Source organism: Trichosurus vulpecula, chromosome 9 (assembly GCF_011100635.1).
Source record: "Trichosurus vulpecula isolate mTriVul1 chromosome 9, mTriVul1.pri, whole genome shotgun sequence".
NCBI lineage: Eukaryota > Metazoa > Chordata > Mammalia > Diprotodontia > Phalangeridae > Trichosurus > Trichosurus vulpecula.
In genome coordinates, this window is record NC_050581.1 from 14804439 (window position 1) to 14819894 (window position 15456).

At 41.9% G+C, this 15456-nt stretch overlaps 1 protein-coding gene and 1 pseudogene across 2 annotated transcripts in view; both read right to left on the reverse strand.

The window, feature by feature from the left end:
- MPG (N-methylpurine DNA glycosylase) overlaps positions 1-15252 on the reverse strand; it is a 60260-nt gene extending 45008 nt beyond the window's left edge. Inside the window, exons 1-2 of one of the 2 annotated variants that reach the window (XM_036739181.1) lie at positions 15096-15252; positions 13742-13883 (exon numbers count right to left, since the gene is read on the reverse strand). In XM_036739181.1, the coding sequence (XP_036595076.1) occupies positions 13742-13765 (24 nt within the window). In that variant the 5' untranslated portion in view covers positions 13766-13883; positions 15096-15252. The remainder of the gene's footprint in view (positions 1-13741; positions 13884-15095) is intronic. The other variant, XM_036739182.1, reaches the window with a different exon arrangement.
- Positions 582-15183, reverse strand: LOC118831047 (annotated as a pseudogene).
- Positions 15253-15456: the final 204 nt, after the last annotated feature.

A 15456-nucleotide genomic window follows, 5' to 3' on the forward strand; every position in this document is an offset into this window, starting at 1 on the left:
ATTGTCCTCTCCCAAACTCTAGAGTCTCATTTCTGCCTGTTTTATTGAATAGCTAGAATTGGACACTTTATATAAATTTCAACATGTCTAAAAACTGAACACATTACCTTCCCCCACCCCTAACCCCCCCAGACCCCTCCTCTTCCTAACTTCCCTCTTATTGTACCACCAACCTAAGTGCCTCCCTCAACTCCTTACTGTCACCCCCATATCTAATCTGTTGCCAATTCCTATTACTTCTACCCTTTGTAACATCTCTCATGTATGCTGCCTTCTCTCTTCTAAGGCTGCTACCACGCTCATGCACACCTCATCACTTCATGCCTAGACCAATGCAACAGCCTTCTGGATGGTCTCCCTGACTCATCTTTCCCCACTCTAGTCTCCTCAGCTGGCAAACTGATTTTCCTTAAGCACATGTCTGACCATGTCAACCCACTATTCAATAAACTCCAGTGGTTTCCAGGTATGGGGGACAGCCAAAGAAAATGCCCAGAGCCAAGAAATGGAGTATCTTGGTGGAGGAACAGCAAAGAGACCAGTGTCACTGGATCAAAGGAGTACCAGTCTCATTCAGAGCCTCATTTTCGAGCACCCAGGGCCAGAGCAACGATGAAGCCCATGACCAGCAGGAACATGACAACAGAGAGCTGGACTGTGATGACTATCATGCCCCTGATAAGGATACTGAGTCCTGAATTAGAAGACCCACTGGGAAAGGGGCAGAGGTCTCAAATGTGGTCTTAGAACATTCAGGTACTCATAAGAAATGATGAACAGGATGCTGATGCAAAGTGAAGGGAGCAGAACCAGAACATCGAACACAGTAACAGTAATATTTTATGATGATCAGCTGTGAAATGACTTAGCTATTCTCAGCAATACAAAGATCCAAGACAATTCTGAAGGACCTATGATGAAAAATGCTATCCACCTCCATAGAAAGAACTGATGGAATCTAAATGCAGATTGAAGTATATTGGGGTTTTTTTTTACTTTATTTTTACAACATGACTAATCTAGAAATACGTTTTGCACTACTTCACATGTATAGCCTTTATCAAATTGCTTGCCTTCCAATGAGGAAGGAGGGGAGGAAGGATGGTAGAGAATTTGGACATCAAAATTGTAAAAAAAAAATGCAGATTAAAAATTGTTTTTACAAGTAAAAAAAAATAAACTCCAGTGGTTCCTTATTACCTCTATTAATCAAATATCAAATATAAATCTGAGGCTCCCAATTGTCTTTTACCTTGCTCCCACATGCTGGTAGAATCAAATAGAAAATCTTTTGGCTTTTAAACCACTTTATAACCTGTCCCCTTCCTGCCTTTCCAGGGTTCTTATGCTTTCCTCCCCTCCACACACTCAGATGTAGCGACACCGGCCTCCCTGATGTTCCTTGAAGAAAGTGCACCGTTTCACTGGCTGCCCCAAAGTGTGAGGAGCTCTCTCCCTCTTCATCCCTGCCTCCTGCTCTCGCTGGAGCTGTGCCCCTGGAAATGTCTCAGAAGTTGCTGAGTGTTTTCATCGCCAGTAATGATCAGTGGGAAAAGTCTCCACACTGAAGAAATCACAGGTCCACAAAGAAACCCAAAGTGCCTAATACGGTGCCTTGCCCACAAGAAGAGCTTAGTAAGTGTTTTCTGGGTTGGAACTCGGCTTCCTTCAAGCCTAAGACGAGGCGTTTCTGATGTGACCCTCCCCCACCAGGGTTAGCACTTTTCCTTGTGACAGACTTATTTGTGGATCTCCCAGTAGAACGTAAGGTCTTTGAGTCCAGAAGCTGTTGGTTCATCTGTATCTTCTTTTATCACCAGAATGCAGGTGTGCCACTTAACAATTGTGGGCTGAATTCAATCGAATTTTTGTGCAGCAGTCTGCGTGTGAATTGTAAAGCATTAGAGAAATGGGAACCTTTATTCTCATAGTCAATGCACTGGGAAACTACGTGCCCCCAAGCAGGGAGCTGCCAACATTTGGGAGCAAGGTAGAAGATAAATGGGAGCCTCAGAAATTTAAGCTAAATAGGAATCAACATAAAGTAGGTGAGATAGCCGGAAGTAAAAGGAAGCTTTAACCCACAGGAGTCCGGAGAGAGAGTTTAGAAACGGGTTGTGGATGAGAGAGATTTAAGATAGCCCCAAAATTTTCTCAGGGAGACATCAATCCGAAGGTAACTAAAGGAAAATAAAGTGTTATCTTCTCAACTGTATTGCAAGAGGGAGGAATTACTGATGGTTGACAAGCTGTGACTCAACCAAAGAAAGACCAAGGCATATCCTGGCCCCCCCACCCTACCCCACCCCATCTGCTTAAATAAGCATGACTAGAATGGAACTGTAAAGAAAGCTGTGATCTATTCCATCAGAGTAAATAGATAATGCAATACAACGGCTGCCTCAAGCTTAGGTGGTTACAGATTCCAACACCTCAGTGACTTGATGATGGGTGCAATACCCAGACAGTAATCAATCCTCTGGAGATGAACTTCTCCAAACTTAGGTACTGGTTTTCAGACCACAGACTCAATCACCAAGTCCACAAGTAAAATTCTTCCAGCTTGGTATTTGCCCAAACTAATTTTTTATTGGCATAGATAGCCCATAGCATCACCTTTAGATGCCATGATGCAGATTTTAGTGAATAAAGTTATCATGAAATATAGACATCCGGATAAATGTTAGATTTGACTATTTCAACTCTTGAAATTTGTTTCCCTGGTAATAATAATAATGATGATGATGACAGCATTTATATAGGGCCTACTGCCAAGGCCCTGTGCTAAGTACTTGGTCATACAGCTTAAGTAAATGTCTGCAGCCAGATCTGAACTCTGATCTTCCTGATTCCAAGCCCAATGTTCCACCTAGTTGCCTTTGCTTATAAGATGGGTTACTACTAACCAATCTCATAGAAATTTTGGAAGGTAAATGACAAGAACATCTGAAATGTGACCTTCCTGAAGCTCCATAAAGATGAAGTGCTTCTCCTCACATGTCACCTAATAGCATGTTCACGGGGGGTTGCAGAAGACCTCTGGCTTTAGAATTGGACAACCTAGGCTGACTCTCTGCTTGCCAGTGTGACCACAGGCAAGTGATTTCATTTCACTGGATAAATTTCCTTCTCTTTAAAAAAGGAGTAAGGTTAGACTCAAATGACCTCTAGGGTTCCCTCCAGTCCTATAACTATGATCCTATGAATAGAACGAATCAGCCAATCCACACTCATTTAGTCTAAACTGCCTACTACGTGCCATACACTATGCTGGGCACTTGTGGCTGCAAAGACAAAGAATCCCTGATGATCTCAAAGAGCTCCAAAGTTCATATAGGTTGAATTGGGAGGATGGCAGTGGCAACTGGGAAAATCAGGATTAGATTCATGTAGGAGGGGGCCCTTGAGATGAGTCTTAAAAGACACAGGGTTCTGGGAGGGAGAGGTGAGGAAGCAGTGCATCCCATGCATGGCTGAGCCGGTGCCAAGGCAGGTGGAAGGAAGATGGAGGAGAAGAAAGAAGCTCAGTTTGGCTGACCCACAGCGTGCCTGAAGGAGGAAGGGGCAATAAAGTTATAAAGGTAACATGGGATCAGTTGTAAAGAGGAATCCAAAACAGGAGAATTTCTATTTAATCCTAGAGGCAGTAAGGTGAAGCTGGAGTTTACTGTAGGGAACATGGCAAATTTGGGCATCAGAAAGTAAGTTTTGGCAGTTGTGTGAAGGAAAGATTAGAGAGGGAAAAGACTTCAGGCAGGTAGATGTTTCAACAATCCGGCTAGCAGCTGTTGTGGGGGTGAAAGACCAACACGAGCCCAACAACAAGAATGCTACCAGCACGCTGCAAAAGCACAGGTTCTTTTGATCTGCTTAACTAAGGAAAGCAACATTAAGGGGTTGACAAGTTTACTTTAATTCACCATACAAGTATCATTCACTTAGTTCAGGGGAAAAAACCAGCGCTCAAAGTACAAACATCGACAGACCTTGTCTGATTCAAATCCCAATACAGTTACCAGAGTTTAACAAAGTCTCAGCATCCAGGTTTACGAGCTGGAGGGCTTCTTAGCTACAGCTGCCCAGAGCCTCCGAATCAGCGCACCAGCACGAGTGAGAGACTTAAACAAATTACAAACATCGACAGACAGACCTTGTCTGATTCAAATCCCAATACATAGTTACCAGAGTTTAACAAAGTCTCAGCATCTGGGTTTATGAGCTGGAGGGCTTCTTAGCTATAGCTGCCCAGAGCCTCCGAATCAGCGCACCAGCACGAGTGAGAGACTTAAACAAATTACAAACATCGACAGACAGACCTTGTCTGATTCATCGTTACCAACATCTAGGTTCAGCCCGGGAGCTCATAAGGAGGGCTGGTGCAGTCACTCGTGCCACCACTGCTGTGAGTAAGAGCTCCAAAGAAGAGAAAGCCAACCCCTGGTTTTATATCTTTTTCAGGGTCAGGGGTGAGTCACACATGCGACTCACCCATACATGACCTAGAATCGTCACAAAAAGGCAACTTAAACCCATGTGGTCTAAAAGCCTCTGCTGTCCCAGACATGTCACTCAAACTCATGTGTAAACTAGGCCCTGCCCTGAGGCAAGGAGGCACCAAGGACTCCCAAATCTAATCAAGGAAACAAAGGCCAAACTCTTCAAGGGGACTTGGTTGAACTAAGTGCTAAGAGCCCATTTTGCTTACCAACACAGTAGACCAATCAGCAGGTTATTGCAATAGCTCAGGGAAAAGGTGGTAAGGCCTAACCTATGATGGTAGCTATCTGAATGGAAAGAAGGAGGCAAAAGATGCAAGGGGGCAAATGGTGATATAAATGACAAGATCTGGCAACTGATGCGGGTTTAGGGACAATGAGGAATAAAAGATGCCATCAAGGTTGTGAACCCGGGACACTGAAATATGGAAATTTAGAACAGGTGTGGGGTTTGGGGGGGGGAATATAACAAGTTCTGTTTTGGACATGTTTGCGTTTGGGACATAGATGAGACTAGTCCAAAATGTGAAACTGGAGCTCAGGAGATAAACAAAGGCTGGATACATAAATTAATGAGTCATCACCACAGAGATAATTAAACCTAAAACAGCGCTGATGAGGCCACCAAGTGAGAGGGAAAAAAAGCCGTAGTCTAGGGAGAAAAAGCTAGAATCCAAAAAAAAAAAAACCAAAAAACTAGAATCTAAGTTTACAATCTCAGAATTGGAAGGAACCTCAAAGGTCCTATAGTCTGACCAGTGGGTAAATCTCAAATTCATTCAACAAACATTTGTTAAATACCTACTCTGTGCAGAGTACTATGCAAAGTGAGGGTATGGGGAAGAGGAGGAAATAGAAAAAGTTTGGATGACTTTTGCCCTTACAACAGGGAAAAGATGTCAAATTCTCTCTACAGCATATCTAATCTGGTCAGACCTGTGCCCTAGGAAAATTATCTTAATAGCTATGTGAATGATGGTACAGAGAGATGAGAAGGCATGGACACCAACTCCTACAAAAGGCTAGGCAAGAGGTACTCACGTCATGAACTGGGATGGTGACCATGTGAGTAGGAATATGGTGACAATCACGAATAAATATTGAAGAGGCAGAATCAATAGTACTTGGCAGTTACTTGAAAAGGAACACAGTAGAGAGAAGACAAAATAATCAGAAAGAATTTTGAGGTTTTGAGCCATAGTGGTGGGGAAGATTTTTTTTTGGGGGGCCATCAAAAAAAACAGCTAAATTGAGAGCAAAGACAAGTTTAGGTTTAGGTGCCCATCCCAATCACCTCCCTTTGCGTTGTGTACTTGAGCTTTTCAAAATCCCTCTGAAAATTGGCTGCCAGACTAACCACAGAATTCTAGATGCAGTCTGACAAAATAGCATTATCACATTCCTCATTCTGGACCCTAGGATGTTGATCAGACTAATATCACACTGGCTCCCTTGGCCACCACATCATACTGTTGAGTACATAAATTCACAAAAACCACTAGGTCTTTTCCAAGTGCACTTTTGTCTAGCCACACTCCTGTCATTTCATACCTATGCAATGGAATTTTTTTCTTGGAATTTTACCTTTGTCCCTATTAAATGGAATCTTGTTTAGTCTATCCGCTTTTCAGGATATTTTTGTATCATTATTCCATCATTTAATGAAGAACTACTCCGAAATTTATCATCCATCAAATTCCACAACCGTCTTGTCTATTTCACACAACAAGGTTGAGGAAAGGCACTGCCCAAGAGACATGCCCCTAGGCTAACAATTATGCATTAACCATCTCTTTGGGTCAGGTCACTCAACCAGTTTCAAGCTTTACTTCATCATACTACCATCTAGTCCCTCTCTCTCCATCTTATCCACAAGGATATCCAGAAAGACTTTGTCAAATGCCTAGACGAAATCCAGGTCAGCAATGTTCATGGCATACCTCTGATTTATCAGTTTCCTAATTCTGACTATCCGAGAGAGGGTGCCCTGAACTAAGAGGACACATACTTTCCCCCCCCCCAAGTCATAAGCCATTGATTCTTAGAGCTAAAAGATTTTCAAGTATACCCTCTTTATTTAGGAGAAAAGGAAACTGTCCAAAAAAGTCCAAAAAGGGTGACTTAAAAAAAAAGCAGGGCGGAAACTAGCATTCAGGTCTCCAAATTCAGTACTATTTCCTCTTTACCATGTAGTCTTTAGACAGAAATAGCTGCAGTCTGGAGGACAATTCTTCAGACTTGATAGAAATAATGTTTCAAAATATCCAATTCCTTTGCTCTAGTTCTATGCACCCCAAGAAAATGCCCAGCTTTGTAATGTGCTTTCTTGAGTACAATCATCTACCAGAAGGCCCAGGTGCGGATATTGAACATACTATTAGACTTGTTTCATCTACTGGTTAGTTCTGCTAAACTGCTTTTTCTTCTTTCTTTTCAGGATAGGGAAGGGTAGATATAACTGGAAATGAAGGTAAAGACAGAAGATATCAACGAAAATTTTAATGTACACTTTTTCATGAACACAATGACAACACCGTAAACAGAATAAAACTGACACTATATAACAGCCAAGAAGACATATGATAACGTAACTTCCCTCCCTTCTTTGCAGATATAGGGAACAATGGAAGTGGAATACTGTCAGACTCAGCTGATGTGCTAGTTTTGCCGAACTGATTTTCTTCCCCTCTATTTTAATCTTTATTATAGGTAATGGCTCTCTGGCTGAGGAAGGAAAAAGGAGAGGCTGAGAAATGAAGGTCATATAAAAACAAAAGATAGCAAAAAAACAACTTAATGAAAAAGTACATTTTCTTTTCCTGTCATCAAGACTACATTGGGAAGTTCTATACATCTGACCACCATCATGAAACCTCACATTTCTATAGCACTTTACTACCTTCTTTACATCTCTATGAGGCAGGAAGTATTATACTTATTTTACAGATGGCAAAACTGAGGCTCAAAGAAGAGACCTGATTTGCCCCTGCTGGCTTATTCACATTACTAAATTAATAAAACAGCAATAGCTAGGTCACAAACTCGGAATTTGTGGTCCAAATACAATGCTCTATTACACTATTCAAATTCATTTATTTAAATTATATAGTCATGAAATAATTTAATTTTTGAATAATTCATTAAAAAAAAACATGAATCAACTATGGTGAGGTAGGTACTATTATGATCCACATTTTACAGCTGAGGAAACTGAGGCAGAGGATAAGTGACTTGCTCAGGGTCTGGCATGTGTCTGAGGTAAGATTTGACCTCGGACGCAGTACTCTATCCAATGTACCATCTGAGGCATCATGATGTAACAATACAAAGAGTTCCCTGACCCTTGCCAGATGAGTGATCTCGCTCAAATTTCCTCCTCTGTAAAATGGGAATAATAATACTATTTACTTAAAGAGTTGTTGAGTGGATGAAATAATTGATAGTCCTTTTAAACCTTAAAGCCATGTATAAGTGAAAGTTAATATTATCATTCTTTCTTAAAAACATGTTGTATACAGTAACAGCAATATTGTTCAAAGGATAACTGGGCATAACTAAGTTATTCTGAGTCTTACGAAGGAAGATGCTATCCTCTCCAGAGAAAGAGCTGATCAACAGAAGTATGCACAATATGGTTTTACACACTGTGTCAAACAGTGGTCTTCTCTCGCACAGGATAGGGACGAAGGGAGGAGGGCAGTCTTAAAATATAACAAAGAAACCACAAATAAAATTAAATTTAAGGAACAAAACAACAGCAATGTGAACATTGCTTCACTCAGATATTTTCAGAACATCAGAACAGGGATGAAAACCTGATAAAAACAAGCAGTGTTTTTTATTGTTCTAATTTAGGTAGTCCCTAAGTTGAGACTACTCCTTTACTGAAAGACTGCAAATATTTTTATATTAACTATATATACTACAGAGAATATCTCCCAGGGCACTGTGCTGAGATAATGAGGGTGCCCGTGGTTCACTATGGGGACAAAGAATTCCGGTGTTTGATCAATCAGTTTTACAGTAGCTCTCTTTACGCAGTCATCTTTGAACAAAGTAGCAAACTCAGAACTTCAGTATCAAAATATTCAAAAGGCATGTTACATACAAATAAAATCCCATGGCTCTTAATGGCAACTACAAAAGTTGCGGCTAGGGATCGATATTTTTAAAGATACATCAATTCTGGCACACTTTTCACAATTCTACAAATGAATGGGACAACAAAAGAAAAATGAAGATACTTCTATTCTAATATTTTAGAGTTCATTTTTTTTTTTTGCCAAGACTGAGTAGATCAGTCCTGGAAGCGGAAGCAATCGCTTGCAATCTTCCATACTGTGTTGTTGGGTGTGGCTTGTGCTGTCAACAGGAAGTTTTGGTTGAAATAGCGCTGTTTATTTCCATCAAATTTCACAGTCCCACAGGTCACCACGAGGACGGTGGTTTGGCTCTGAGTAGCTTGCTCATGAACAGGCTGGCAATCTAACACGCTGATATGGAACTCACTAGAAGGCAACATCTCAAAAAACTCATTCAGGGCATCTTGTCCAGAAATAGCATTTCCATTCCAAATCAAAGTGGCACTGTTCAGGTACAATCTAGTCAGCACCCTTCTCCTTTTATCAATGGTGTCATAGTAAATGTTGACAAATTCTTCAGCGGCTCTACATGCCTGGTCCACATGGATCTTAAAATCCATAGATGATGCCACTGCCATTTCCACAGTCGAGAGTTTCCAGTGAGGTCCGGAAGGCCTCCAGGCACAGGAGCAATCAGGGGATTCAGAAAGTGCAGGAGTTTCAAGAGGCCTATCTCCAATTATACTACTTTAAATTTAGGTAGACAAGGGGAAGCAGGGAGATGGAAAAGATGGAAATCCCCATCTGCAATGTTAAAAAAAAATTACATTCATTTCTGTCCCTTCTTCCCACGCCTTTGCAAACCTCCCAAATGCATAAATTGCATTTATGATGAGGAGTACAAGTCCTATAATTAAAGCTAGATACAGTTACTGACTTCACAATCTCAATAGATTTTTCAGGCTACATTATCCTAACCTAACACAATTTAAGATGGAGAGTACCTGAGCATTTTCACATTAAAGGGACTTATCAGGGGAAAAAATTTCCTGAGGGGAAGCCCCTACGGAGTGGGCTACATGATTTTACATGCTTTTTCTTTCCCATTTTATGACAACAGTAAGAGATGACACATATAGCACTTAAAGATTTACCGTGCTTTTTACACAAATCACCTGACTGGATCCTCACAACCCGGGGAGGCGGGTACTCTTACTACCTCCATTTTACAAATTAGAAAACTGAGGTTAAGAGAAGTTGAGTAACTTAAGAGTCACGCAGTTAGTAAACACCTGAGGCAGAATGTGATTCCAGCTCTTTCTGACTCCAGCTCCGGAGCTCTGAGAAAGCACTGAATTTAGACTTACACAGTCTTTTATCAGTTTTTAAATCATCAGTTATGTCACCCGAGTCTCACAACCTTGTGAGGTAGAGGCTCTTATTCCTCCCATTTTACAGATGAGGAAACTGAGTTTGAGAGGTTGAGTGAATGGCTTAAGAGTCATGCCACTAGTAAGAGAATCCAAGTCTTTCTCATCCCCAGTCTGAGCTCCAGGCTCAGCAATCCTTGGTATTAGATTCCGGGAGAAGTACCAGATGAGCTAACATATGCAAAGTACTTTGCAAACTTGAAAATGCAGTGTAAATGCTAGCTGACATAAGTTATTTCCTGAGCTCCTTTTCTCAGTGGAAAAATAAGAAAATACCTGTATTGCCAATCACACGGATTATGGTAAAGATCAAACTAAATAACATGTAAAGTTTGTTATATCCATGTGGTACTGTACAGTGAGCTGCAATTCCAACCACTTAATATAAGAAAATGAGCAAGAATTAAAAGGATGTAGCTTTGGGCTCTCTGGCCACAAGGGCTCCCCCAGGAATAAGATTTCCCAACATATTCCTGAGAGCTAAGCAGTGGCTCTTATACCACTGACAATGCTCTGGTAAATAAACTAACAGGCAGCCCACTAATGACACAAACATTCCAAGTCACTTGCCTAGAATGACAAGAAAACGGAAAGTAAGTTAATTTATCCCATCCAAAAGTATTTATTCACGATCTACAGAAACAAAGCTTCAGAGCACTAAGCTAGGTTTTATGTCAGATTAAGACTCAATCTCGAAGAATCTCCAGGGCTCCAAGAATCCCCAAAGAAGTGAACAGTCATAAAACACTAGAATGCCAACACTGAAAGGATCTTAGAATACAGATCATAACAATAACAACCCAATTTACTTCATGTTTGCAAAGCACTTATTTCACAACCACCATGTGAGACAGTGCTCGCATTATTATTTCCATTTCTACAAAAAAAGAAAATCGAGGCTCAGAGAGGTGAACTGAATGCCCATTTCAGAATGTCAGAGTTTCCATCTGAACTTAAAAGCAGGAAGGGATCCTAGAACACAGATTATTGCAACACAGAATTTAATTCAATTCAAGCATAAAGTTCCAATTATGAACAAAGCACTGTGCTAGATACTGGAGATACAAAGACAGAAATAAAATAATCTCTACTGTCACAGAGCTTACATTCATAAAATGTAAGAGCTGTAAGAAGCCTTAGAAGATAAAAATGTTAGAACACAGAATCAAATATCAAAGCTAGTCTCTATCTTAGAGATTGTTTAGGTCAACCTTTTCATTTTTACAAACTGAGACTCAGAGAGATTAAATGATTTGCCTGAGGTCACACATCTAACAAGAGGAAAAACGAGGACTAGAACCCAGGACTTGCGAGCCAACATGCTTTCCAGTACAACAAATTGCCTACTCAAAGTCTCTCCCATACCCTCGACATCATCCTCTTTCACCTTTCCCACTACAGTCACGTTCAGAAAACAGAAAGTCATAAAAAGATGCCAGATCCAACTCAGTATTAATAATCTTTGGCCAGACTAGACTTCATGCGTCTCAGTGGCACCAGTGAAGTTCAGTGCGCTCCCACAGGAAACCGTGCAAGCTAGAGGTAAGTGTGCTAAGTGGATAACCAAACTAAATAATCTCCAGTGACAGTCTTCCAAATATAGTGCAGGCCAACAGCTATGAACATGCAAATTTCACTAAAGGAGTTGCTCAAATCATAGACTAATAAAAGGACAGATGGTGGCTGCTCTTAGCTCACAATCTAATGGAAGCAGGATAAAGTACCTTACAGAGATTACATCCCTTCTCTCTTATCTGCATACTCAAATGTAAGCAGGAAATATTATAGTAGTGTAAAAAGTACCTGACTTGTGGGTTCATATCCTGGTTCCACAACTTACTAGTGTCACCCTGGCCTATTCACTTTTCTAAAGTGGCTCTCAGTTTCCCAATATGTAAAATGGGGATAAAAATAATTGAAATGACTACCTTACATATTTGTTCAAATAAAAGCAAATAATGCATGCAAAGGTTTTGTAAACATAAGGCATTACAGAAAGGTTTGCTATAATTACTTTTCTTCTAATGAAACTAAATCTCTAGGCCTCTCACCCTTCTCTAGACTCCTCTAGGAAGACAGAAATTAAGGCCAGTGACACCAGAAACCACAATTTTGTTTTCACAAATAGGAAATGCCGTGGCCTCAAACACCAAGACAAGTCGGCTTTTACCCCCAAAACTGGCTTAGCAACATTTCTGGCATTGTGAGGAGTCAAACTATAGTCAAATCCATCTATAATCAAGTTTATTATGCCAGAGGCTGTGCAGAGACCTGGGTTCTGGGCCTAATCAGTTCCCTAGGTCATGATACACAGGTTACATTCCCTCTTTGGTCCTTCTTTTTCCCACCTGTCAAATATCCATCCCAGTTCAAATATAGGCAGTACTTTCCCCCAATATCTGTTTTGTATAAAAAACAAGTGAAGCCTATAATAGGCATTATTTTTAAGTGTATATCTATGTCTATTTTTCCTTTCAAAGATATCTCTTTTTAAAAAATCTCATTTTAGAGATATAGACTTATTAAGAGGAATCTTATTATCTAGCCACTATGGTAATGTGCGTACTATCTACCTCACAGGGCTGGTGGGAAGAAAGCATTTGGTAAACTATAAAATGCTATATATGCGTAAGCTATAATAATAGTTTATTATTCAGTCCAATAAGGTATAATCTTTCCCTCAACTGCACATATTATGCTTATGTTATTTAAATCTATAGACTATTTATCTGTGTGAACATCTTATAGCCCCATACTACTTTCCTCTTGTATGGTAGATACTTAATGCATGTTTATTGTAATCATTCTTATGTTCAACCAATGAATTCGTGAATAAATGAATGAATCTCTACTGGCCTAGGATCAGACATTGGTAATATCCTAGAGATGGAAGACTATCTCAGAGCTTGGCTGGTCTAAACCTTTCGTTTTATAGAAGAGAAAACTGAGGTGCAGAGAAAGGAAATGCCTTGAGCAGGTGCCCATTTGGCCAGCTCCAGCTCTGAGACCATGCCATGTCTCACTTAATGAAGGGCAAAGCCCCAATTCTTGGGCTCTCCTGTATGCAGGACAGGGAACTTGAAAAAAAAGATTAAAGATAATTTTGGTCATCCTAAATCTGTACTTTGCTGCACTGATTGTAGAAACCTTTACCTGGTTTGTTGTTTGCCAGGCACATTCTGCAAATATTCTGTGTTACCTTTGTAGTGAGGCTGAAAGTGAGAATACTCTCCTACTGACTAGCAAGTCACTTCTCTGGGCATGTTTCTTTCTCTATAAAAATATGTTGTGTGAAGTATTGTCTAGTGACTATACTCCAAAGTTCTTTTACCCTCTGAACTTTTGTGATTCTAAAGTTGATACAAAACAGCTCCATCACTTACACAGGAAAAACAGGAGCAAGAAGAGAAAACAAATGGTACCAATGAACCCAATCCCAAAGCTAGAGAAACACAGTCAGGAGATATGGGTTCTAATCTAGACTCTCTTACTTAATAACTCTTTAAACCAGACCAAATCAAAATCCATCTTGGCTTGTTTTTCTTCATTTGTAGGATGTGTGTTGGACTAAATGATCCCTCAGATCTCTTCAAGGTTCAAATATATGATCCTCTGTCCAAAGTCATACAGGGTTAAGGCCAAGTCTAGAATCCAGGTTTTGATTTACGACCTCTAACAAGCTCTTCTGCATGTTTCAGGAGTTTAGGCCAAGGCACTTCCTAACCCCACTCACCTGAGCCATCTTCAAAGCTGGCATTCCCTTCCTAAATATGCAGGGATGAGAAGATGACAGAAGAGCACCCAGGTCTAAGAAAGCCAAGAGCGCAACGTAAAGCTGGAGAAGACAGTGCAGGCATCCAACTGTCGGCCAGCACCTGTAGGAAAAACAGACACTGGAAAACTTAGGACAGAAGTAGGCTGACTGTGGAGTCAGGGAGGAGTTGTCATAATCATGTGGGGCCTCTGACCTGAACTGTGAAAAACTGTAATAGTAATACCTTTCTGTACCACCTTAAAGGTGACAAAACATTTCATTATTACACCACCACTGTGGAATAGATTCAAGAATTATCACCTCCATTTTCTAGAGCGGTGGTTCTTCATATGGAGTTTGTTGTTGGTTTTGTTTTTTTTTTTAATATATATAACTATCAACATAACTGGTTTCTTTGTAATCTTGGTACTTTATTTTACGCATTTAAGAACATTGTTTGAAAAAGGCCCTACAGACTTCACCACACTGTCAAAGGAGTGCAAGACGCACAAAAAGTTAAGATCACTTGAACTACAGGAAAGAAATTGAGTCTCAAAGAGAAGTGACTTGCCCACGGTTACACAGCTAATACAGCTGGGCTCAGAAATCCTGGCTTTTTGACTCCAAGTCCCTTTGCAAACTGTAAAATGCTGTCTGAATAAGTAAGAATTTCTTTGAAGAGAAGGCCATTGAAGGGATGACTGGGAGGCATCAGATTGTGCAGAGAAAGCCCAGGGGAGGGGGGGAGAGGATGGAAATTTCTCAGTAAAAACCTGGATGGGGGAGGGGAAGAAAGGGTGAAATTCTACCTAAGAAAAAAAGTGTTAAGGGCGGGGGTGATGCCTTGGGAGAAACTCTGGGTGGGGAGGGGGTCCGTGGGAAGAGAGATATGGAAGATATAAGAGAACAGGCCACTGAAGGTGGATGGCCGGGAGCGAAGAAATGAAACATGACCAGAGCCTTGGCCAGGGTTGGGCGTATACAGGGAAGGGGTTGCTGGGGTGGGAAGGGGCAGGCCTTTCGAGGAGAACTGCGGGAACGCGGGGGTGGAGGCCTCGGACTTTTGGACAGGGGCGGGGGGTGGGGGAAGTCCTTGGATGCAGGAAAGAGAAGAGGAGGGAAGAAGCACGGCGTGAGGTGGGAAGGGGAGAGACGAGATGGCGGCGGGGGGGAGGGGAGGGGGGGGGTTGGAATGGCGGAAGAAGGGGCAGAGGAATGGAAGGGGCCAGTCCTGGGAAGGGGGCCGGGAAGGGCCACATGGCGGGGGAGTTCTGGGAGAGGGAGGGAGAATCTTAGAGGCGGGCGTCTGGTCTCAAGGCACTAGGCCTCTTACCCCGGAAGGAGGAGGAGGAGGAGGAGAGGGAGGAAGTGTCCCCTACAGGGAACCCGGAGACGGAGCCAGAGCAGGAGTCGGATTCAGATGCGGACCTGCACCGGAGCGCGACATGCGAGGCTCCGCCCACCTCCGCCCACGTCCTACCAATCGCTGCGCGGCGTCGGATGCGGGCATCCCCCGGGGCGGGGTCACGCCCAAGCCACGCCCCCCCCCAGCGGACTAGAGGCGGGGGAGGGGGAAAAGCTCTCCTCCAGCTTGGGGAGGATACCGGGAGGCTATTTTGGGTGCTCTCCAAAACCCCCTGAGGTAAGGCAGTGCAGGGATGGTCACTCCGGGTTTATGAACGGAGGAGAGTAAG